At 31.8% G+C, this 25,900-nt stretch overlaps 3 protein-coding genes across 4 annotated transcripts; all 3 read left to right on the forward strand.

Moving 5' to 3' along the window:
* The first annotated feature begins 1,567 nt into the window (after positions 1 to 1,567).
* On the forward strand, positions 1,568 to 2,856 carry LOC112711776 (non-specific lipid transfer protein GPI-anchored 26). 2 transcript variants are annotated; one of them, XM_025764490.3, is made up of 3 exons: positions 1,568 to 2,107; positions 2,349 to 2,381; positions 2,472 to 2,856. In XM_025764490.3, the coding sequence occupies exons 1-3, from the start codon at positions 1,789 to 1,791 to the stop codon at positions 2,609 to 2,611; spliced, it is 492 nt and encodes a 163-aa protein (XP_025620275.1). In that variant the 5' UTR covers positions 1,568 to 1,788; the 3' UTR covers positions 2,612 to 2,856. The 2 variants fall into 2 exon arrangements, with proteins under 2 accessions (XP_025620275.1, XP_025620276.1); XM_025764491.3 differs by having other exon boundaries at positions 2,352 to 2,381.
* A 15,427-nt stretch (positions 2,857 to 18,283) lies between these two features.
* LOC112711777 (FCS-Like Zinc finger 8) lies at positions 18,284 to 20,002 on the forward strand. The gene is made up of 2 exons (XM_025764492.3): positions 18,284 to 19,598; positions 19,674 to 20,002. Exons 1-2 carry the CDS (start codon positions 19,021 to 19,023, stop codon positions 19,756 to 19,758), a joined length of 663 nt encoding a protein of 220 aa, XP_025620277.1. The 5' UTR covers positions 18,284 to 19,020; the 3' UTR covers positions 19,759 to 20,002.
* A 1,056-nt stretch (positions 20,003 to 21,058) lies between these two features.
* On the forward strand, positions 21,059 to 25,016 carry LOC112711778 (folate-biopterin transporter 1, chloroplastic). Its single transcript, XM_025764493.3, has 9 exons — positions 21,059 to 21,514; positions 21,873 to 22,111; positions 22,290 to 22,354; positions 22,456 to 22,618; positions 23,128 to 23,276; positions 23,370 to 23,624; positions 23,746 to 23,914; positions 24,014 to 24,106; positions 24,300 to 25,016. The coding sequence occupies exons 1-9, from the start codon at positions 21,286 to 21,288 to the stop codon at positions 24,600 to 24,602; spliced, it is 1,665 nt and encodes a 554-aa protein (XP_025620278.1). The 5' UTR covers positions 21,059 to 21,285; the 3' UTR covers positions 24,603 to 25,016.
* The last annotated feature ends 884 nt before the right edge of the window (positions 25,017 to 25,900 follow it).

Raw genomic sequence — 25,900 nt, forward strand, 5'->3', positions numbered from 1 at the left:
GTTGTGTCTATAATACAACATTTATCATCAGCCAAGTCATTAAGTTCTGTATTAGTTCATCTGCAAAAGTGGATAACCCAAGACTAACACAATCCTAGATTATATTCCTGCTTTCTTCTCTTTCCTTCTTTCTTTGCTTGCTTTGTTGATCCTTCCCTATATTTTATTTTTTCCCATACCGATCCAACACGCTTCCACAAGTCAACGGAATCTTCTAATCCTCTTTCTCTATTGCTTATTGGACAATAAAAAATCGAAAATAAACTCAAACTAAAACACTGGCCTTTTGTTAGTTGGATGCTCGAGGCTCCTTTTCGGTTTTTCCCCTTTGCTTTTGGTCAGCGCCTCACTGTTCCCAAGTTCATGGGCATTACCAAACCAAGTCGAGTGGCCCGTAGACCTAGGCTACCGTGTAGCACCAGATAGTTTTTTGAGGAAATTTAAACAACAAGTTTTGGCCCAAGCCCGAGAATGATCTTTGTCCATAGATTCGATTACTGTAAAACATTTAATATTCCTTCTGTCCAATGACCAAAAACTATAATCAATTTGTTTTGTCTAACTCCGTTTGAAAGAGTATAGGTAGATAATAAAAATATTAAATAATATGAATAATAAATATATTGGATATTTAATTCACTAGAAGTATAGATGGTTATTCTAATATTAAGATTAGGTGAATAATTTAAAGATGTAGTATATTTTTATTTTATTGGACCAATTTTAAAACTCATTGTTTATATTATTCACAAAAATCATTATCTACCTAACAAAGTCTGTTCTATTTTATCAATGAAAGTTTTATATTCAAAACCTTATTAAGCAAAACCTATTATGCTTTAGAAAGTCTATAGATTCCAAACAACATGTGTAGGTGTACATACAAATATACAATCCACACCTATGGATGTTTTTTTTTTATATTTACGTCATAAAACTTTTTTATTTTTTTCGGGATTAAGCTTGGATAAACCGTAAAAAGGTACATTTTACGAACAAGGCCTATAACAGACTTTGTCCTTGGAGTTGGGCCATGGCCTAAACTTTCATAACAGGCCTAAAGTGTGTAGCATCCTATAAAAACGGTACCCTGAGAAAAATGATTAACTAATGTGTTGACTTATGCATGTACCCAAAAAAAAAGTGTTGACTTATGCAGACGTGTTAAATGATCCTCTACACTTTTCTTTCCTCCCAAAGTGGTAATTAAAACTGTTTGCCATGGCCATTTCTAGTTTTTGAATCTGGTAGCTAGTTAGTACATCTTAATAGTTACACGTCCCTACCTAGACGGTGTTTGGATTTGGTGAATAAGCAAAATTTCCCAAATGAAACAAGTGTAAGAAACACGCTGTGAGTTGTACGTTGTTGTTATTAAGTTGTGAATGTGATTTGAAAAGTCTAATTTAAGACCTCACAAAATGGTGACACAGTTCCCTTCCTCCATAGTCCTAAAAGTAGTTCATCCACATACCAAACAAACCTGTGTTAGGATTAGGAACCTTCCATCATTCCATGCAATGCAACACTATTCCATAAAGGCCAAGTGTCCAACTCTCTCACATTTGAACTCACAGCACCGTACCCTTAAATCCAAGTACCTTTAATTAGTTCCCATCATTGAGAGGTAGTTCACCCACATAAACCTGCTTTTTTTTTCACATTGATTTCTGTTGCATCTTCCCTTATAAAAAGCCATAAAGTCTCCTCATACCAAACCATCCCAGTCAATCTCATATCTCATAATAAGCATAAATAGAAGAGTATTATCAAGCCGTTTAATTTCCAATGGCACAAGGGAAAGTAGAGATACTGGTGGTGGTGGCAATCGGCATGATGTTGGGAGGAGCGGCGGCGCAATCGAGTTGCACAAGTGCGTTGGTGAACCTGTCACCATGCCTAAACTACATTCAAGGGAGATCATCAACACCAAGTTCAGGGTGCTGCTCACAGCTTTCAAATGTAGTGAGATCAGAACCACAGTGCCTGTGCCAGGTTCTTAGCGGAGGAGCTTCATCGTCCCTTGGCATCACCATCAACCAAACTCAGGCTCTTGCTTTGCCTGGTGCTTGCAGAGTCAACACCCCACCCGTTAGCCAGTGCAAAGGTATATAATAATCTATTCAAATACTAATGTCACACAAACCAAAATCAGTCAGAATTTATCTTATTTAGTATTCATTCATTATTATAATAATTAATAAATACTAAATAATAAGACAAATTCTCACTATTTTTGATTAATTTATTTTGGTTACCAAATATTTTCTTAAATTAAATCACTAGTAAGATGAGTATTATGCTAATTAATATGAATCATTTATTTATTTGTGAACATACACATACAGCAGCTGCTTCACCAGCAGAATCTCCAAATTCAGGTACATACATCAATGAATACATTATGCTGATTCATCATACAACATGCAAAAAATATATAATTGGATTGAGTTTATATTTTAAATTTGCAGGAACTAGTGGAGCTGGAAGCGGGACGATACCCACTACAGATGGCGGAGCCTCGAGTGGGAATTCAATCAAGTTATCAGTTCCTATGCTCTTCATTATTGTTTTTGCTGCAACATGTGCTTCAACCTTCAGGATATACTGATTCCATAGTTTTAGTCCCCTTCATAGTTATTATAGTTTTTCTCTTATATATTGGTCATGATTATTACTATTGTACCTTCTTTTTTTTTTCTTCTCGAATATGTTGTCGTTATTATGGAGTTTCCGACTTTCCTTAGGTTATATATTCATTTTTGTGACTTCTAACTAGCTGCTAGCCAGTGTGGGATACATATACATGGTCTTGTATTATCCTTCCTATTATAAATATTTTTATTTTTTATTTTTTATTTTTTGGTCGATAGAGCCTACTGCCTAGATATTTTTAATCCAAAATTGGCACTGGATGGGCCCATTATTAACAACCAATCACAAATAATCCATAAGTAGTTGTGGATATGACAAAATTTTATGGGCCATTATTGGCCCATCTTAGGCCTAGAGAAAGAAAACAAAAAATACACATACTGGTGGGCTACAAATTATTGTCATGTGTGGGGTTTATGAATTTTTTTTGGTGACTATGTGGGGTTTATGATTTAACACAATATTTAATAATTATCAAAACCGACTCAGTAATTTGGTCCATGCAAAATCCTGAGTCACTAGTTACTAAATCAATCGTTGTGTCACTGCTAGTTAATTCGGTAATAAATAAATAATGATATAAAATTATATTTTATTTTTTATAATAAGTATTTTTTAAATTTTATTTTTGTATTTAATTAATAATTACTTTTCGATTTCAATAATTTATTATGTTTCAAATATTTATAAAATAAAAATATATAGGTAGACAATGAAAATACTAAATAATATGAATAATAGATGTATTGAATGTTCATTTCACTAGGTGTATAAATAGTTATTTTAATATTAAAATTTAAGTAAATAATTTAAAAATATAATATATTTTTGTTACATAGCTCTATTAAATAACTTCAACGACTTACCCGAACACCCAAATGCAAATTAGATCAGAACGAGACAAATATGATGATGATAAAGAACTTATATTAACCACTAGCATATATATACGTGCGTGGAAAAGGGTGAAACTCATAGTCACGCAATGTACAACTTCGATGTAGATCTATTATTCAATATAGTAAGTACATGCCTCAGAAAATGACATAAAAAATAACATCTCATTCTGTCATTTTAATTTGATTCCTTGCTTCCCTACCTACCTATATATTGAAATTAAATGTAATTATTGCTCTTTTTCTTACTAGCTTAGACTTCACAATTCAACATATGAATGGACCAAATACGTTAAGTATGGTACAAATTATCTTTTCTATGACCCACATCTACATGGGAAGATTGAAATGTATGCATATATTAGTGGGGCTTAGATTATAATTTCTATATTTGGTCGCTATCAAGCTTTCGTCATGACAAGTAGTACCCCCTTTTATTCATCTTTTAATTAATTGTTCCTGCTTGCATTATATTGCTTTACCATCCCTCTCAATATAATAGTTTAAGCATATCTTGCCTTTTCAATTTCAATAATTTTAGATTAGCTGCACTACTTACCATACAATATATAAAAATGTATCTTCCAAAAATATGTTATTATGTGGGACTAACTTCTTATTTTTCTTTATTTTTTTTTTATGTGGGACTAACTTGATGTACTCATCACACTCGCAATATTAATATCTATGGTGTTGTACTATCAACTATACGGTGGAAAAAAGAAAGAAAATATATTGTTTAATTTCTCGTTAATGCATTCAATTCTCCTGTTTGCTATTGTCAAACTTTTCATATGTTTATACAAGACTACGGTGTAAGGAAATAAATACATTAAAATTTTGAAAATATCTAACCGTGACGCTCAAATTAATGTTTGAGTGAGACCCACACCTGTAAAAGAAAGCCATGACAAGAAAATAAAACCTCATCCCTGAAAAAGGTGAGATACATCAAATAGAGTAATAAAAGAAAAAGTGAAATAAATTATATAGATGCGGTAAGAAATTATGGGTCTGTGTGCTTTTAAAATTCAGACATTGAACATATTTCATCAAATAAAGTATATCTTTATATGATTTCTGTGAGGGTGATATTATGATAATCAATTAATTAGTATGGTATATGCAGAAAAAATAGAAAGGAAAGAAAGAAAGAAATTATGGGTAGAAATATTTCCTTATTCAACTCTCAAAACTATATATTAGGCAAAGGATGATCATATATATATATATATATATATATATATATATATATATATATATATATATATATATATATATATATATATATTGATATGGATATAATTTGCAATTTGCAATTTTGGAGATCTGAAAATAATTAAACCCTTATGCTTCAATGGATATATTAACAAGATAAGTAGATAATAACCAACCATGTTGCCTAGGACTACTCATCTTTACTTTATGAATTATGACAAGACATTCAATTCTATTGGTTGATCAACTTTTGATTTCGGTCGTATGGATCAGATTTTGTAATCATGGATCAATTGAAGTTGAAGCCTTCTTAAAAGCAGATGAAATAGTAGGCCTACGTGTATATATCAGTGTTTATCTGATTTTTCTTGATAGAACAGGTTTATACATTAATAATTAAGCGACTCCTCATCAGTCTTCTTACAATTTTGGCAAACATAATTAATCAAACTATCACTAACTAATATGCTATAGTTAGTGATGGTGAAATCATCATGAAAACACATACAAACATATAATTAAGTTTCTAAATGAGTGTGTTTTATTTTGTTCACTAAATTGGTTGATTTTGGCAAGAGAGAAATAAATCTATTGGTTTCGGCACGGGCCCATAGATGGAGGTGCTTCATTCTCAAAATTTAGGAGCTATGATTGATTGGAATACAAACCCCAAGACTGTGCAACCAAAGCTTTTGTTTTTGGTGGTGTCCCCTCTAACTATACTCTCATCAAATTTCGTGTGTATGATATTATCCCATATTTCTGTGCTAGTCGGCAGAAAAAGGTGTTTAATTGGTCAAATTTGTTGTTAAAAAATTATTTATTTTTTAAATTGATTTTTAAAATATTTTTTAATTAAATTTATAAATTTTAAATTATCACATTATTTTTTTTATTATTTTAGTTATTTATGATGTCAGAGTTTATTAATATAACATATTAAATAATATTATAATATATATCTAATAATTTTAACTAATTATTAATATAATAAATTTATAAAATTAGATTAAATTAATTTTAAATTAAATAATTTAAATGCTTCAAGAAGTCAAATATTTTTTAATTTAAAATTAATTTGATCTAATTATATAAATATATTATATTATTAACAATTAATTAAGATTATTAGTATATATATACTGTAGGATCATGTTAATAAATTTTGATACAATTAACAACAAAAAGACTAATATAATTAATTTAAATTTTTTAAAAATTTAATTTGATTAAACAAATATTTTAAAAATTAATTTAAAAAACAAGTGATTTAATTATTTACTAAAAGATCTCTGAAAGCATCACTCACGCAAATCTTAAAAAATAGATAAATTGGTTTAATTTAGTGACACTAAAATATAGAATTAACAAAACAAAGGTATGTTAAGCTTTCTACTATACTTATTATAGTATGATATATTTTTTATATGACTTAATGAGCGAAGTATTTACTGTAATACTTTAGATATTTTAATTACCGAGAATCAGCATCTCTCAAGTATTAGAATTATATACCTCCATAAAAGATGTAACTCGATTTGAATATTGTTGGGAATAAGTAGTATGATCACAATCCAATCAATAATGTGTTAAATAATTTGTTATTGTTATTATATTAAAATATTAATATAATAAGGTTTTTGATTAAATTTAGAGATTTATCATTGTGATAGTAATTATAATATTGAGAGATAAATTTTTTATAATATAATTTAAATTGTTCTTGGTCATAGGATTATTAAAAAGGATATTAATAATCCGAAAAGATCAAAATATATATATATATATATAATGATTTTTATTGGATGAAGATTAATAGATCTCATTTATTAAATTTTATATATAGATGGTGCATATAAAGATATGACCATTGAACTGACTCACTCTGAGAATTCCTAATGGTTATAATTACCGCATATTTGTCAATAGGGTATTCTCAAGATGAACATAATAATAGAGTTTTCTTTGATCTGCGACTATCATAGTAATTAACAACGTATTTATTATACTTTGATTCCGGACACCTAATACCTTAGGGAGCTAGTTGAAAGGATATTGTGTATGATTTAAATACTTGTAGAATTAATGATCAGTCAATAAGGAATCCGTCAACTCTCGGTAAAGAGTTTGAGCTCTATAATTATAATGAATGAGATGAATAAAACCTTGCCAAGGGAATTGAATGAATGAAGAAATGAGTTTCTTAGGTCATTCACAGTTCATTATAATAATAATAACAAGTTAGAGTTGACAATTAAATCATACTCTAAGGGTTAACCAAGAACTGGAAAGATGAAAGGAATTATACTTTGTTCTTCTGAGGTTCTTAGTAAAAATATATTACTTCATACTATCGGGTCGTTGAGGAGTGTTGCTAGACGCCAACCTTGATTAGTAAATTTAGTACGACTAATTTACTACCCGCTTAGTATTGAACCTATGGGATCACACACTAACGAGTGTTCTAACATTTGCTATAGAATTATTTAATTATTATTTTGATTTGATCAAATAAATAATTATATTAATTCAAATAGAATATTATTATATTATTTACTAGTACCAAGAATATAATAATAGTATGATAATTGAGAACATTAAATGAGATTTGAGAATAATTAGTTATTCTATTTCTGAATTTGGATGAGATCCTAACTGATTCTGTTTTCAAATTGAATTATGATATGATTAATAAAATTTGAATGATTCAGATTTGGAATTTCAATATATGATTTAAATTTGAATTGAGAATTAAATTTAAAATCAGTAACAAATCTCATATAATATATATGTACGTCAAGAGTACAGGAAAGTCACGAGAGAATAACAAGAGTTTTATTCCTTTACCTCTATACATATAAATGTACGTGAGTCTAATTCTTAGAGAAGAATTTTATGGTGTGCAAAGAGTTGCAAAGAGGTTCTCAATTTAGATCATATATCTATTGGTCAAAGAGTTGACAGCAAAAAGTTGGTCTCGGTGTAGATACGCATAGCGCCTTCGTACCATCGAAGGAGAAAGTGATTTTTACTAGCGTACATACAGGTATTTAGATCTGATTTACTATATATTATATTATTGGAATAAAGTTTAAGCACAAAATAGATCTTTAAGGATTACTTTCTTTTCTTCCGCTGCGTGTTATGAACACATGGTAATTACTTTCTTTTCTTCCGCTGCGTGTTATGAACACATGGTAATTCATCAGTGGTATCAGAGTTTTGGCTTTTTGTGTTTAAATTTTATTCCTATTTTCTTAAAATTTGTGAATTAATAGGATTAATTCAAATTATTTCTTTAAGCATGTGATATATTTATTTCCATTGAGATGATTTTCTAATAAATTAATAGTTAATTTATTTTAATTATTTAATTGTGATTAAATTATCATTCTTTTAATATAAAAGTTATATTTATAATCAAATATTTTGTTTGATTTTATTTATTTATTAAATTTTATTGTGATTTTTATCACAATTAAAAGAATAAGATACAAAATATCTTTTGTTTGCTTTTTATATATATAAGTGTATATATAAAAGTTAAATTTGATTTGATAAATTTTTTAAGGCTAAATGTTAGTACATGAAAAATCAAATTTTGATTTGATTGATGTTTTTTAAACACAATAATTTTAGAAATTAGTTTTTCTAATTTTCTTGATTATAAAGAGCGGCCTGACAACCAGGAGTTTTATTTTCAAGATAATAATTAATGTATACATTTGATGTATTAAGGATTTAATTTTATATTTTTACTTAGACAACTTGGGAGTATAAAATTTAATCCATGAATATTGGTAGAAATTCTCTAACAATTGAGATAAATCCTAAAAATTAGGAGTTTGCCAAAAATAAATTTATCTCTTGTTTACAAGGAGCAACCTGACAATTAGGAGACTTGTACTCAAAGATAGAATTTATTTATACATATGATGATGTATAAGGAGAATTAATTTTATGTTTGAACCTAGACTACCTAGGGGTATAAAATATAATTCAGTGAAATAATTGTCTGACAATCAGATAATTATTTGGGATTATAATTGTATGGGATACAATTTAATCATGTTTATTTAGAATAGGTATGAGTAACAATTTGACAACAAGGTATTCATTCGCGATTCTAAATATATTTTTTTCAGAAATATAGATTTCTTGATTTACTTTCATATTTTAAATTTTTAAATATGTCCATTGGCTATACATTGAGAATTGTTCTTAGGTATAAAAGGGTTTCATGGACATGATAATCTTATTGAAATAATATTGTCCAATAAAATTGGTGATGGAATAGTCAGTACTTATGAATTATCTAAAATATTATTTTGCTATAATATAGGTTGTTTTGACAACCATGGGTTCTAATTTCAAAAGCATATACCTACTATTTATTACTGTACATCTTGAGAAGATGTATGATGCTCAAAGTAAGATAGTATGACTATCAAAGATTTTATTTAAACTAGCAAGAGTATTGGGTAATATATTTTGAATTAAATAACTTTAGAAGTTGGAATGCCATTAGCCAAATGGTTTTAACGAGAATTGTTCTTGCAAGCATTTTTGAAGATTTATTTTGTTACAAACAATTTGTAATTGGCCTTAATATGATTAATGTTTGTGATCGTTTTAGACAAACTCAATATTAGTATTGAGGATGCCAATTAAAATTGCTCTTAAGGGTTAGTTTGACCAATAATAAAGATATTGAGTATTTTTATTATAAGAGCTTAAAGTAAAATCTCTAATTATCTAATAGATATTCTATTGAATAGAGAATGAGATTCTCAACACACAAATACTAGTACTCTATGTACTCCATTATGTTTAAAGAAACATGGAATTTGATTTATTTAAAGATAAGTATTTGTTAAATATTTGGATTACGTTTTAAAAATGTTGCTAAATTAACAAATTTCTCACTAAATCAATTTTTTTTATCCATATGAGATATGGAAAAGGCATAAGCTGAAACTCAAGAACATTAGAGTTTGGAGATATCTTATATGTGTTAAGAGATTACACAACAATAGAATTGATATTAGATCCGATAAATGAGATCTATTGGTTACGCTAAAGAAATAATTAGATTATTTTTATCACTCTTCTTATAACAAAGTGTCTATGATAAGATGTTAAATTCTTTGTAGAAAATAAATTCTCCTTAAAGGAAGATATAGTGAATAAACAGAGGATATACTTTCTCCTAAAAGCATAAAATGTTTGATCGTCAAAATAATTTTTTTTAAAAAAAGTAGCCTATTTGTATAATGATACAATTCTATAAAGATAGATCTAATGGTTACTTAGACTTTTTATAATCATGTTCAATAAGGATTGTCCTTAAAAGAAAATTATGCACTATTGTAATGAGAGATTTCATGTTTTAAGAAAATGAGATATTTATTATGCACTAGGTGTATTTTACAAAAGGTCAAGCAAACATGCTCAAAAGCTAAGGTGTTTAAGGTCAAAAGAGTTTTGATAAACACAAATATGCATTGAAAAATTATACACATGATTGATTGGCTCTAGTGCAAGTGAGAGATTATTATGATAATAGTATGCCCAAGATCCAATCTATCATGATTGGCTTTCGTGCAAGTGGGAGATTGTTGGGAATAAGTAGTGTGACCACAATCCAATCAATCATGTGTCAAATAATTTGTTATTGTTATTATATTAAAATGTTAATATAATAAGGTTCTTGATTAAATTTAGAGATTTATCATTGTGATAGTGATCATAATATTGAGAGATAAATCTTTTATAATTTAATTTAAATTATTCTTGGTCATAGGATTATTAAAAAGGACATTAATAATCCGAAAAGATCAATATATATATATATGGTCTTCATTGGATGAAGATTAATAGATCTCATTTATTAAATTATATATATAGATGGTGCATATAGAGATATGACCATTGACCTGGCTCACTCTGAGAATTCCTAATGGTTATAATTACCGCATATTTGTCAATAGGATATTCTCAAGATGAACATAGTAATAGAGTTTCTTTTGACCTGCGACTATCATAGTAATTAACAACGTATTTATTATACTTTGATTCTGGACACCTAATACCCTAGGGAGCTAGTTGAATGGATATTGTGTATGATTTAAATACTTGTAGAATTAATGATCAGTTAATAAGGAATCCGTCAACTCTCGGTAAAGAGTTTGAGCTCTATTATTATAATGAATGAGATGAATAAAACATTGGCCAAGGAGATTGAATGAATGAAGAAATGAGTTTCTTAGGTCATTCACAATTTATTATAATAATGGTAACAAGTTAGAGTTTGACAATTAAACCATACTCTAAGGGTTAACCAAGAGCTGGAAAGATGAAAGGAATTATACTTTGTTCTTCTGAGGTTATTAGTAAAAATATATTACTTCATACTATCGGGTCGTTGAGGAGTGTTGCTAGACGCCAACCTTGATTAGTAAATTTAGTATGACTAATTTACTACCCGCTTAGTATTGAACCTATGGGATCACACACTAACGAGTGTTCTAACATTTGCTATAGAATTATTTAATTATTATTTTGATTTGATCAAATAAATAATTATATTAATTCAAATAGAATATTATTATATTATTTGCTAGCACCAAGAATATAATAATAGTATGATAATTGAGAACATTAAATGAGATTTGAGAATAATTAGTTATTCTATTTCTGAATTTGGATGAGATCCTAACTGATTCTGTTTTCAAATTGAATTATGATATGATTCATAAAATTTGAATAATTCAGATTTGGAATTTCAAGATATGATTTAAATTTGAATTGAGAATCAAATTTAAAATCAGTAACAAATCTCATACTATATATATGTACGTCAAAAGTACAGGAAAGTCACGAGAGAATAACAAGAATTTTATTCTTTTACCTCTATACACATAAATGTTCATGGGCCTAATTTTTAGAGAAGAATTTTATGGTGTGCAAAGAGTTGCAAAGAGGTTCTCAATTTAGATCAGATATCCATTGGTCAAAGAGTTGACAGCAAAATGTTGGTCTCGGTGTGGATATGTATAGCGTCTTCGTACCATCGAAGGAGAAAGTAATTTTTACTAGCGTACATACAAGTATTTAGATCTGATTTATTATATATTATATTATTAAAATAAAGTTTAAGCACAAAATAGATCTTTAAAGATTACTTTATTTTTTTCACTAGGTGTTATGAACATATGGTAATCCATCAAATATTTCTATATGTAAGAATAGTTTTTATATGTTTAAAAAAAGGCAGAATTATTTAGTTAATAAGGGAGTCACTTATAATTACAACCGTAAAAAAGCCGTAGTTGATACAATAGTAAATAAGATATAATCAAATTATATTCTACTTTAGCCTACTGTCTCTGTGATGTGATGGCATAAATACACGTAAAATACAATCTGTGATCTACTTGAAAACGCGCTTAGATTTTTATAATGAAGAAAGCACAAACGTAAAGGACCATTGGTTTGTGCTGCTACATACGGTTACATCATCATTTTGAGTTTGAAAGTAGTGAATGTATAATTAACAATTTTACTTTTAGTTTAATTTTAACGTAATATAATTCATTATCATAGAAAAACAATAAGTGACTAATATTATATATATTTTATAATTTAGAGTCAATATTAGCTAATTAACCAATTCTCTTACTATATATATACCAACCAGATCAAGCAAATCATGTTCAGTTCAATATCAGAAAGTGTAACTGCATCTTCCCCTTCCAATTATTAATCTTATAGCTGCATATATATATACATACATTAACATCACATACATGCATGCATGCATGATAAATGATAATACTGTGTTGTATATCTTCTATCTCTTTCTTTTTCATCCTGCAATTATATATATATATATGATGTAACACAAAGGAAAGAATTAATAATCTTTTTGCGGTTGAAACCAAGTTGTTGGCAAGATTATTCATATATATATATATATATATATATATATATATATATATATATATATATATATATATTAGTTGAGAAAGTCTATAACATCACCAATTCTATATTATCTAAGATATTGACACAAGTAGATGCTGCTATTAATAATTAGGAAACACTCTTTGGAAGCTATATATATTACCTATACAATTACACAAAATAATAATGTGCGGCGAAACTAGCAGGTATTGTCTCTAAGTTTTATTTTCTATATATAACCATATACTATAATAGAGCATTGTTATTAACTTGTTTAACTACAATAATTAGAGCAAGTAGATACCAAACAAACCATTATTACGACCTAACAAGATGATCATCTTCTGAATATTTCAACCTATCCATTTTATGCGAATAAGATATTTCAGGTTAATAAACATGGTTAAACTAATAAACCCTGATTAGTCATTATTATAGCTTTTAAAGTTCATTGACACAACGTGTTAATTATACATATACAAACTGACTAATGTTAGAAAACTAATAAAATTTATTATTTTTAGTTAATAATTAATTAATAATTTTTAATTAAAAATATAAACTAAAAATAGATAATTAAATCTTTAGATTAAAAAAATTTAACTACTAATATATTAGTTCGGTTTTGAAATTTTTTCATACAAACATAGTTATGATACAGTTGATGTACGTGCATCATTGGTAGTTTTAACTTGTTATTTTAGTTATTTTTAGTTTATTTTTATGCAAATTTAGTTAATAACAAGTGGATTCATGAAATATCCTGCATGTATTGGTTTATCAAGCATTAGCGAAATTGTGATCATTTCATGAAAATATATCAGTTATATAATGCAGAAGTGTGCTTAAGAAATAGTTTGATTATGTTACAGTCTAAAATGAGCCATGATCGGCGTTCAGAAAAATAATTCTATAACAAGCCTAATATACTTAAATATAAATTGAATAATAAAGTTACAAATATTTTACAAATTCTAAAATAAATAATTATACATTTTAGCAAAAATTAAAATAATTAAGAATAGTTGGACTCTATCTGTGTCATATGGAGCATATATACTTCTAAGAATTCGTCAACAAATAAATACTCATTGCAGATCGTTACATCTTGAATAGAAAGTTTCACATAGATAAGTAATTGTTCCTGAAAAGTGTTTTTAGAAAAATGGGGTGAATCTTGCAACTCAGTAACTAGACAATTCATCTATAATCGACATGTGACCATATAAACATTATATCAAAATAATTTTAATTAGAAAATAATAGTTGATAATAATAAGTGAATTAATAAGGGAGTTCTCATACAGAAATTAAACCAAAAGTCTACACTTGGGCGGCTCCACCTCTATGGGTAGCCCTTTCCTCTAGTGTGTCCGTACGAAATAACAGATCTAACGTGTGGCCTACATGTTAGGCTAGCAACACCCCTGCTAGTTAGGGTCTGAGTTAGATGCATCTAAGTTAACGTCATAACTGCCGTTAACTACGGTTTTCTAATACGAGCCTCCCAAACCAATTCAAAACATATAATTTCAAATCCAATAAATCTTTGATCTTTCAAATATATAAGGTATCGAATCAAATAAAATCATATTATACTTTCTCATCAAAATCTTTTCCAATCATACTTACTTTTTCAATCATAAGACATTTCAAACATATTTCACAATCTTAAACTAAGTGAATACCAACAAATACCTCAATGCTTCAAAAATAGATATTCAAATAAAATAAAATATTTTGGAATAATGTAAAATTTTATAAAAAATATATATAATCTCATGTATAGTTTCGAAAGTATAAACTTCATAAAAATAAATTCTTTAATTCTAATAGATTAATTATTCTAATCAATTTAAAATTGTTTAAGGCAAATATACTGAATATAAGTCAAAGATCATAATAGATATATGTTAAAATAATTATAAATGCACAATCAAATAATTATAAATTAAATGTAAAGCCTGCTCACAACTTGGTCCCAAGGGACCGAAGATACCGAACCCAGAGTGCCAAAATCTAAGATGAGGAGGATTAAAGTAAAATGGAACGAATGAACGTAGAATTTGGATTAGGGCAGCGACAAGATGGAGCTGGCGATAGTTTGGGTTAATGACAGGAACGGTTTAGCTCCAATAGCAACCAAAGTTCACCCGAAAGGCGATACAAGAGCGGTGGCAGATCAACCCTCTATTCACGACAGCTCCTCTTGCACATCTTGTTTCTCTCTCTTCAAGCTCTCTCTTCTCTCTCAATAATGGCGGTGGTGACTAGGCATGGTGGCGGTTGAAGCTCAGCGACAATGGAGACAAGGCGCGGCGGTGAGGCAAAACGGCGGCAGTCCTTCTTTCGCGTCTCCTCTCTCGCACTCGTCCCCTCTCTCGGACGCATCTCTCTCAATTCTGGTCCCTGATGGCGACGCGACGGGAGGCGAATGGCGGGCTCCAGGCCGGCGGTGATGAGGCGCGGCTCTCTCTCTCCTCGCGTGGTGACTCGGTGTGGACAGCTCCCTCCTTCATCCTCCCTTCTCTGCTTGCGGTCTCCCCTCATCTCTCTTTTCCCTTTTCTTTCTTTCCTTTTCCGTCAAGTTTGAGTGTGTGTGTTGTGGGGAAGAGAGTGAGACGAGTGAGGGTGTGTGTGGCATTGGAAGGTGAGTGAGAGAGTGTGTGGCTAGGGTTAGAGAAAGAAGAAAGTAAAATTTAGGAGTGGATCCCACCAGCTTATCTATTTATTTATTTATTTATTTTTCTGGCTATTACAGATTAAGTGAACTTCATTGTCTTGAGATAGGATAGAAAATCTTGTATTAAATCATGAACTATCAAAGCTTTGATGCATCTTCCTTAGTTAATTATAGGAGAAAGCAAAGCCATGGAGCAGCATAACCAACGCCAGCAATGGAAGAAAGAATGAAACAGCACTGAAAGTGGCGTTGAAAAATCCAGCACCCTAGGTTTTGAGAAGTGTGCATACGCACACACCTATGCGTACGCATAAATGAAAAAAATGACAGCGCGCTCAAAGTTGCACCGAGTAACCCAGCGTCCCGCAATAAAGAAAAGATATCGCTCACCTTGCAAGCGCCAGCAATGAAGAGGTAGCGCTCACTTAGGCGCTCATTCATCAAGCACCAGCAATGAAGAGGCCAACGTTTACTTGGACGCTCATTTAATTAGCAAGCGCCAAAGAGCACCTGGATCGAAGCATGCCTCTGCGCTCATTTCCACGCTCAAACGACCAAGCGCCAAGAACACCCCTGGGAGCAGGCCTGGCGCTCACTTGCCCACCGCCTTCGATTATGAAAATTGGAAATTTTTGAAAGTGTACGTACGCACAAAAAATGCACTTTGAAAGAAGAGTGCATATGCACAAACCTATGCGCACGCACAAAAATGTGCTTTTGGCGCTCACTTGGGCGCTCGTTTGCACGCCCAGAAAACTGAGCGCCTTCGATATTTCACCAAGAAGAATTTGAGGTTTGTGCATACGCACTATAGTAATTTCTGCAAGCATGCGTACGCACAAACAAGCGTGCGTACACAAAAAAGAAAAAGTCTTGGCGCTCATTTTCACGCTCAGCAACAACTGAGCGCCAACCTCCCAGGATGCCTCCAATAGATTTGAGCAGCGCTAACCTCTCTCCAAGTGCCTCCAAACTCAAAACCACAAGGCCCAATTCCAAAGCACACTTTGAAGACATACTTGAAACTTAGAATTAGTAAAAATAGAAGAGGGCTTTGTATTGAAAAGGGGACTTCCTTGTAGGGATTACACATTACTTTTTATTTTTCACTTGTACTTAATTTGTAGTTTAATTTTCAGACTTTACATTTCTAATTTTTATGTTCATTGTAAAGGAGCTATGAATCATTAAATCCCACATAAGGGGAGGAGTTCTATAACAATTGGAATGAATTAATGTTCAATTTCTCTTCTTCTTGATTTTCATCTTTATTGTCTAAGAGAAGGCTTTTGTGCTTCAAAAATCCAATTTTATTGGAAGAGGAGATGAGGAATTGGATCTATTAGAATTTTATGATAACCTTGACTTAGGAGTTATAATAATTTAATTTAAAGCTTTCTTCTCACAACGAGTTTGATCTGGATTCAAAGTGAATACGTGACATATAATTCTTTTTATTTTTGGATCTTATGAGTTGTGTGGCTTGGGTTAGCAATCAATCTTCATCTTTTTTTATTTATGAGCAATTAGATCAAGAACTTGACAATTGATTAAATGAAGAAAGATTGAATCACCAAGACTTTAGGATTCAATCACTTATAACTTGCCATAGATCTAACATTGCATGATAAAAAAGAAAAGAAGGTTCATTAATTCAAGAAGATCTAGTATCTCCGATCCCTAATGACCTTTGCCCAATAGCATTCCTTCACTCAACTTCACTTGCTTTAATTTCTCCTTGATTGTTATTCCTTTACAATTCCTTTACATTCCAGCAATTAAATTTCCTTATCATTTACCTTCCAGCAAGTTAATCTTATAATTTTTTAGCCATTTACTTTCTGTTCTTTATATTTTCAGTTATTTAAATTTGTGTCATTATAATTCATTCAACTCTCATTATCTTACTTGTTCAACTAAAATAACTAATAAATTAAAATTGCTTAATCAATCCATTTTTATGGGATCAATTTCACTCTAAATGAATTATTACTTGATTACGACTCAATATATATATTTGTCAGTAAAATATTGTTCATCAAATTCCGTATCAACAGCCTTACAGGAGGAATCCCAAAGATAATAGCTAGTACTCTAATTAAAAACATACATTATTAATTATAAAAGTAAAGTAAAAAAAAAATTATAATAATCGTAGGCAAATGATCAGTCTTTGTTGCCTAAGAGTAACAGGTAATATCGTAGAGGTTCCATTATTTAGTAGAATCATTGGAGAAATCCCCACCTAGCTAGTAGTGACCAACCATATGATTTGATATATAATAATGGAAAGCTATCATATCATTGCATCTTTTACTTTGTTTATGATTATCGATCGATGATAATGAATTATCAATTATGATATATATTATAGTAAAGCTTAGCAGGAAGATGAGATGAATTTAATTAAAAGAAGCAAACAACAAAAGATGCCAAATCAAGATTGATCGAAGTGGTGAGTGGTGACACGGCTTCTGGGGTCTACCTATTGACCTCTTGAAGCTTGATGAAAGAAAGGAATTAAGGGGAAGCTATGGCTGGGGTCAGAGTGATGGGTTGGGAATGGTTCTACCGGCTTGGTGTTATGATGAACCATGATTAACCCTCTGCTGGCTACATGCCAAACTGGGTCTCATCGGGGTCCCCCTGCCCACATATATGTCTCAAGAAACTTAATAAAGGAAATTACCAATAATATTATTAAAGACTACAATACGTGTAGAGTAACATTAACTACTGCTAAAATCAGTTATTAGTATAAACAAATAAATAACACATATATTCATATATAATTATTTAGTAACTGATTTTAATGTAAAAATAACAATTTTTTATTATTAAGGTGACGTAGGAAGGACAATGAGGCATACATGATGGGAATGGGATGCAATAGCTCTATGGAATGATGGCTCCGATCCGTGAACTCCCCACTAGCTCAACAACAACCTTAGCTTGGCCCTACCAAAATCACTGCTTGAAACATGAATTTAAATATAAATTATTTTTGAGATCAAGCTAATAAGTGTGTTGTGTGTACAATGCTGAATACATATTCTTGAGAGAGAGATAAAGATAGCCATTGCTAACTGAGATTTTACAAGAACCCACCAACGAACCAAACCGCTTTCTCTCTGCTCTGCCAATTTTTCAGGGGGGGCTCATGATGGAACATTGAACTAGTGCCCAAATAAACACCCAGAAAGAAAAAGTCACCAACTTTGTGTTATAGGGACCAGTGGGTTTTTGGTGTTACTAGCAATAGCAAAGGTAATAATTTGCAAGTGTTGAAAGCGAGAAATAAAGGGTACCCAAAAGAAGGAACTAACTCACAAACTCTGCTCTCTCATGCTGTGATGCATGCACGTCTTCATCATCACCACTCACTCCTCTTTTCATCTCTCCTAATTCTATTCTCTGATGGAGGTTACAGAGGTTTAAGCTAAGTTTTCTTCACCTTTCTGTACCAGTTTTTCAGTGAAGCTTTCATCTTGCTTATTTAGTCATCAAATTCATGCTCGCTCATTCATGCTAGTGTCTTGGTGATATAAAAGCAAAGTATGCTGAATCGTCCATAGCAACAACGTAACTAGCTAGTGATCAGTGATGGCAGATTCTGAGAAACAAAAGAAGCTCACATCATCATCCTCATCATCTTCCTTCTTCAGCTCTTTCACATCAAAGGGAGTGTTCCAAGAAACAGAGAGCATGATGATGAGCCCAACCTCCATACTTGACAGCAAGCCATTCTCGGGCTTCAAGAAGAACCCCTTTTGGTCAGAAACCAGCAACAACAAAACCAACAACAAGAAGCGTTGTTGTTATTCTGAAAAGTTGGATTCAAAAGGCGTTGGTGTTGCCCTTCTTGATGAAACAGAAGAAGCAAGAATGGTGGTGTTTGGTTCACAGCTGAAGATTCAGATTCCTCCCTTAGCACCAGAAGGTGAGAGGGTGTTCAAAGGGTGTGTATCTGCCAGCGAGTTGGAACAGATGGAACTCTCTGAGGACTACACACGCGTGATTTGCCATGGTCCTAACCCAAGGACCACTCACATATTCGGTAACTGCATCATTCAGAGTACCCCTTCTGTCTCACCCAAGCTAGATCCTTCTCACTCCTTTCTCACTGTCTGCTTTCTCTACAACAAGAATCTTGGGCATGGTAAAGACATCTACATGTACAGGTATGTCTAATGCTGATTACAACTACTGCTTTAGTTTACTGTGCCAAGTGATTTAGTTATCCAATCCATGTTCAGGGGTGAGAGAGCATTTTGCAGCGATGAATGCCGTTATCAGGGGATGCTGATGGAGGAAGCTGAAGAGGCTGTTTATGGGACTTAGTTCCTCCCACCAAGTCCCAACTCTCAACCATCAATAATAATCAACTTCCTCTTCCATTTTCAGTTTTAATTTCTAGGTTGAAACTATATATATAGAAATTGTATCTGTAGAAAATAGAGTTGGAGGTTTGAATTAAAAGGTTAAGTTAGAGGTTATTTTGTTGAAATCATGAATTAGGGAATTGCTTGGCTTGCCACAATTTTTGTCCTTCAATTCAAATATGGTAGTCATGATTATTGTGTTATACTCTTATCTATGGCTTCACCTTACACTCTAGTCTTTACTATCTTTGTTTATAAAGTATTCTACACTCTACAGTAATAATAAGGTGAATAACAAACAATATGATCACTCACATATACAACCAATGACATCATCTTTGGTAGATTCTTCTCTTTTCAAATTGTTTGGTACCTAGCTAGATTTATGGTGGATGTTTATTTCGCTAGAAAAAATTATAGGATGAGAGATAGTTGTCATATTATTAAGCAATAAACATTTCTCATTTATGTAGTAGCATATAGAACTGATTTAAAAAAAAGTATGAAACAAAAAAATATTAAATTATTAAGTAATAATCTTCTTTTAGTAGTTAAAGATCTTTTTGAAAGGTCTTTAATTCAACATCTACTTAAAATATATTTTTATATAAATATATAATATATACATATATAAAGTATAGATTGTTCGGATAGGTTTGAGTCTCAATTCGTACCCTATTTAACTCGTACAAAAATTTTATCCATTGCAAATCGAATCAACAATCAAAATAGGTAAAATTGAATACCCACGAATAGAGTATATGTTGTCGACCCTAACATTAACATTGTATAAATTAGAGTGAAAGAATACTGTCATTACTTGAGAATATAGAACACTTGATGTAAGCTTTACGAGGGAACAGCTTACTGACGTTATTCAGTGGAATGATTCTGTGCCATTTTCTAAACAGACAAAAACTAACGTAAACTCGTAAAACGGTAAAAGGACCCCTTTTTGGTTGTTTAAACAAAAAAACTAAAGAAACAAACTAGTAAATATTAGTTACCTTCTTTTGTTAATTTCCTTTCCCACTTGGGAGGTCAAGATAAATATAAAACATAATCCTAAGTCTTATTTTTATTATTACTTATTTTCATTAACCGCATTTTACTAATGTTGGTCCAAAAATAAAATAAAATTAAGAAATATTAATCACTTAATATTTCTCTTTCATTAAATAATTGCTTATGCTGATTTGGACCTCTTTGTGACAGTGATTTCAAACCCATCTCACAACCGGTTATTTCTTTTCTTTCGCAAGCCCAAGAGACTTTGAACTAAATAGAAGGCCCTAGAACATACCCTTATCTTCTTATCATATTCATGGGTTCATATCGAAACTGAACTGAACTCAAATGCAAAAGAAACCAACGAAGAATACTAATAGGAAAAAAAAAAAAAACAAAAAGAAAGGAAAAAGAACATCATGAACATCTTTGAAATTTGAACCTTAATTTAATTTAATTTAATTTAATACTGATAATAATGTCATCCGTATATATGTTATCTCTAATCCCCTTTTTGCCCTCCAAATTTCCCCTTTATTCCTTCACTTCTTTCTCCTCTTCCACACGCCCCGCTCATCCACCGCGATTCCGCCGGAGAACGCGTCGGAAACCCCCGGAGACTGAAATGTCCGTCACCGTTTCGAGGTCGGGGTCCTCTCTCCGCCTTGGCAGCGACGATGCCGAGTCTTTATTGGGTTCCCGAACTGGTAATCTTCTTCCACCGCGAAATTTCTGATTATACTCTTTTTATCGTGGAAATTCAGGTTAAAGTTATTCCCTGGTTCGAAAAGTTTCCGCCTTACGAAATTCGAGCTAGATTTTAGTATATTTCATGGCTAATTGATGATAGCATAGTGAAAAGAGGGAAGTTGATACTGTAGATAAAGTTTCTATGTGGTCGTTGAATGCAGTTCTTAGTTCAACCATTTCTGCCAACCAATATTAGTATTTAGATTATGCTGAATTTTAAGGATTAGCTGACACTGATCGGTTGATTGAATTGTTATGATTGCTTGCTTTAATTAGTATACTCTGCTTGTGCTTGTTTCTGCACGATTGATGCAGGTGCAGGAAAAGGGGATACATTAACAACCGAGACAGATCTGGAAGCTTGCTCCAATAGTAAAACAAGTGTTCCTAGAAAGAATAAATACCGTATGAGAAACATCACATTGTTTGGTGTAGACTTATCCCCGGATAACATCGCCGTCGCTATGGTATACTTTGTTCAAGGTGTTTTAGGCCTTGCAAGGCTGGCTGTCAACTTTTTTCTAAAGGATGATTTACATCTGGATCCTGCTGAGGTATGTCTTCTTAGTTGAAGGTGTAATCAATTAAGTTTGAGCCCTTGCTTGGATCAAATGTAGAAACAACACATGTATAGCATTTGCTTAAAATTCTAATCTTTGTTGGAGGGTGGTGGGATTGAATCAGTTTTACATTAATATTTGAAGGATCTAACAATTTCTATATATTCACTAGACAGCTGTGATTTCTGGTTTCTCTGCATTACCATGGCTTGTCAAACCTCTATACGGTTTTATTAGGTAAGTTCTAACTGCATCCTTATTTCCCTCCTGTGGGCAATTCATTGTGTTTTCCTTTTTGTATATCTTCATGGGACTATATCTGTTAATTTTGCTCGCAGTGATTCTGTCCCCCTTTTTGGTTATCGAAGGAGGTCATACCTAGTTCTGTCTGGGTTGCTCGGTGCACTCTCATGGAGTTTGATGGCTACCGTTGTTGACACCAAATATGGCGCTGCTTTTTGCACACTTATTGGATCTCTTTCTGTTGCCTTCTCAGACGTGGTGAGTAATTCCTGCTTAGTGATTTAAAGGTACCTTTTGTGGATTATTTATTACTTAGGAAAAGTACTCCTTATTCTGCTGTATTTATCTACACTTTGTATGTTCCTGTACCAATAGGTATATCATGGTAAAGGACTTTGGGGACAGGAGTAACAACACGAAAAATTGTTTAGTGGGATAATTTAGAACTTTATATGACCTTAACAAGCCAACTTAGCCCATAAAAAGATTGTTTTTGAACCAGATTTATTAAAAATATAATGCCAACTTTGTCACTGTGCTTCAAGAACGGAAACTAACTAACAACTGTAGTCATACTGTTAGCTCTGTTAATGTGCTTCAGGAACAAATACAACGTCACATCTCATAAACCCACCATTTCAGTTTCTTCTGTCCTAAAGTTAGAAGCATTTTAGTTTGTCTCTGATATTTTGGCTTTAGTATTTTAGCATCTTCTATGAATTGAAATTTTCCGGAGAACTATGTCAGAAACTAAATTTATGTTTTAGGTTGTAGATTCAATGGTTGTGGAGAGGGCACGTGGCGAGTCACAAAGCACCTCGGGATCTCTTCAGTCTTTGTGTTGGGGTTCTTCAGCTTTTGGTGGAATTGTAAGCTCCTATTTCAGTGGGTCATTGGTGGATACTTATGGAGTAAGGTACTGAAAGAAGTGATTGAAGGCGCTTCTGTTTATTGATAGCAGTATACATTTTTTGTTTTATGTTTTTCTAATAAGTATATAATGTTCCAGGTTTGTTTTTGGTGTGACAGCATTGCTTCCACTGATAACATCTGCAGTTGCGGTTCTTGTAAAAGAACAACCTATGCTCGGTACAGTAAGAGGGAATAGTCTTCCTTTTGCCAGTTCTGAGTTTTTGGAAAGTTCAAAGCAGAACATTATTCAGCTGTGGGGTACTGTACGACAGCCTGGTGTCCTTCTTCCCACATTGTTTATTTTCCTGTGGCAAGCAACTCCACAGTCTGACTCTGCAATGTTCTTCTTTACGTATGTAAATATGATCATTATCCTTTGAACCTTAACCATCTGGAATGTGTTTTTGTTGCTCTTGCTATTTCTGCACATGCCACTTTCTTTCATCTTGAATATTTTTCGTTACGCTTTTCAGCACGAATTCTCTTGGTTTTACCCCCGAGTTTTTAGGACGGGTCAAGCTTGTTACCTCCATCGCATCTTTGCTTGGTGTTGGACTTTATAACGGATTTCTGAAGAGTGTGCCTTTGCGCAAAATATTCCTTGCAACTACCATTTTTGGTTCAGCTCTTGGGATGACCCAGGTTACTTTTATATTTAAAGAAAATTTTATATGTTTTTAATCTGAATTTTGAGAATACTGTTCTAAATATCTATACGTCGTCTTTAACCTCTCTTGTCAGGTTCTCCTGGTCACTGGATTAAACCGGAAGTTTGGAATAAGTGATGAGTGGTTTGCAATTGGGGATTCATTAATTCTCACTGTTTTAAGTCAGGTTATCATTATCTTCATTCATTAATTAGTTCCTGTGTGTTTATTCAAATAATGAAGTTTCATAAGTTTCGAATTTCGATTGTCTTTCGTTATTTGGTCTGGAAATCTGTTCTATGACTGCAGCTGAAGTCTAATATGGTTTAATGTAATTTTATATACTAAGGCTATTTGATCTTACTACTTGTGTATTTCAGGCTTCCTTCATGCCCGTTCTTGTTCTAGCAGCAAGGTTATGTCCTGAGGGAATGGAGGCGACCCTTTTTGCAACTCTGATGTCAGTATCTAACGGCGGGAGCGTTCTTGGGGGATTGATAGGGGCAGGCCTGACTCAAGTATTTGGAATTACCAAAGACAAATTTGATAACTTGGCATCTCTGATAATCATTTGCAACCTCAGCTCATTATTACCCTTGCCTCTTCTTGGCCTCCTCCCCGGGGACAATCCTGATGAAAATCTGAAGGACAATAACGCCGATGTCGAGATGAAGTCTAATTGATTCTCGCGGTGGTTGTTTGTCACTGGCTTTGTTCATACACGCATACACATACGGAGTTTTGCATATAGCATGAGGATAAAGTTGCCACCCATATTCTCGTTTTGTTAGTTCACTGAGAACTAAATATGACTGATTTTGAGAGGGAAAAAAATAGCATTTCAAGTTCCTTGGGAATCACAATTCATATCACATTTCTTAACCAACCAACAAGTCTTCACTTCCGGTGCTATGGAGTGGCACAACAGTGCTTCTCACGACAAAGCGAAATTTGCTTCAGAAGTATTACGGGGTACCTAGCCTTTTAATTCCTTGTAGCTTGTAGTGTTTCTGTAGGATTTTTATTTTTCCCCTATAAAGTGAAATTTGATTCACAACATGTGCTGTATATAGTGAGTAGCCGTCTGCTGTTGCTTATTTAACGTTCTCAATGCCCCCCCCCCCCCCCCCCCCCCCGGCGAAAAAAAAGGGTGAAACAAATATACTCTACATAAAAGGATTCTCTAAGAAAGATGTATAGAAATTGAATTGGTCCGACAGTTCAGAGTTCCTTAATTAAGTGATCAGCTATCTTCATCTTCATGTAAAGTTAAGTTGATAATTCAGAGTTATTTAATAATAATTTAATCAAAGTAAAAAATTCAGATGTAGTGGGCTTGACTTCACCTGAGTTTTCACCTTTAATCAAATATATCAAATTATTTTATAATTTTCAAAGGAGAGTGCTAGGTAAATAATGATTATTTTAAACATGAACAATTATCAATCAAATAAAAATACATTACACCCTAATTTAATGCTACTAATTAAATTTACATTTTTAACTCTATTAATTCACATTGTTTACACATTGTTCAAAAATATTATTGGTTACTTATATTTTTTTATTTTTAAATGAATTCCGCTCAGGAGCCAATGGAATATTTGTACAATATATACAATGGGCTATTTCTTTGGCCCAATATGAGTTAAAAAATAAACATCTAGAATAAAATATTACTAATTTCTCAAATACAATATACTCATACTATCTAGAATAACCATTCAGATACCAGGGATAATAAACATAAGATATTCTACTGAATCAAATATCTCTAAACTCCCATTGTACACATTGTACAGATATTGTATTGGCTCACATTAATACAATTTTAGTATTATAAGTGAGTATTTATCTTTTCTGTTTTAATTTCATTCCTACTTTCAATTAAAACTTTTGTGTCGGGAAATTAGTTGTTAAAACTTTTTAAAATTGTGTCCAACTGGTTGGTTGTTAATATGGCTTTCTTGCAACATTTTCT

This window comes from Arachis hypogaea, chromosome 9 (genome assembly GCF_003086295.3).
Source record: "Arachis hypogaea cultivar Tifrunner chromosome 9, arahy.Tifrunner.gnm2.J5K5, whole genome shotgun sequence".
In the NCBI taxonomy this organism is placed as follows: Eukaryota; Viridiplantae; Streptophyta; class Magnoliopsida; order Fabales; family Fabaceae; genus Arachis; species Arachis hypogaea.

What these genes read in the sequence shown, in the direction of transcription:
- LOC112711776 (XM_025764490.3), top strand. Translation starts at nt 1,789, where the DNA reads ATGGCACAAGGGAAAGTAGAGATACTGGTGGTGGTGGCAATCGGCATG. An exon ending in ACCCGTTAGCCAGTGCAAAG is followed by an intron (nt 2,108 to 2,348) that starts GTATATAATAAT and finishes ATACACATACAG; the next exon opens with CAGCTGCTTCACCAGCAGAA. An exon ending in AGCAGAATCTCCAAATTCAG is followed by an intron (nt 2,382 to 2,471) that starts GTACATACATCA and finishes TTAAATTTGCAG; the next exon opens with GAACTAGTGGAGCTGGAAGC.
- LOC112711777 (XM_025764492.3), top strand. Translation starts at nt 19,021, where the DNA reads ATGGCAGATTCTGAGAAACAAAAGAAGCTCACATCATCATCCTCATCA. An exon ending in AAAGACATCTACATGTACAG is followed by an intron (nt 19,599 to 19,673) that starts GTATGTCTAATG and finishes ATCCATGTTCAG; the next exon opens with GGGTGAGAGAGCATTTTGCA.
- LOC112711778 (XM_025764493.3), top strand. Translation starts at nt 21,286, where the DNA reads ATGTCATCCGTATATATGTTATCTCTAATCCCCTTTTTGCCCTCCAAA. An exon ending in TTTATTGGGTTCCCGAACTG is followed by an intron (nt 21,515 to 21,872) that starts GTAATCTTCTTC and finishes CGATTGATGCAG; the next exon opens with GTGCAGGAAAAGGGGATACA. An exon ending in TCTGCAATGTTCTTCTTTAC is followed by an intron (nt 23,625 to 23,745) that starts GTATGTAAATAT and finishes TACGCTTTTCAG; the next exon opens with CACGAATTCTCTTGGTTTTA.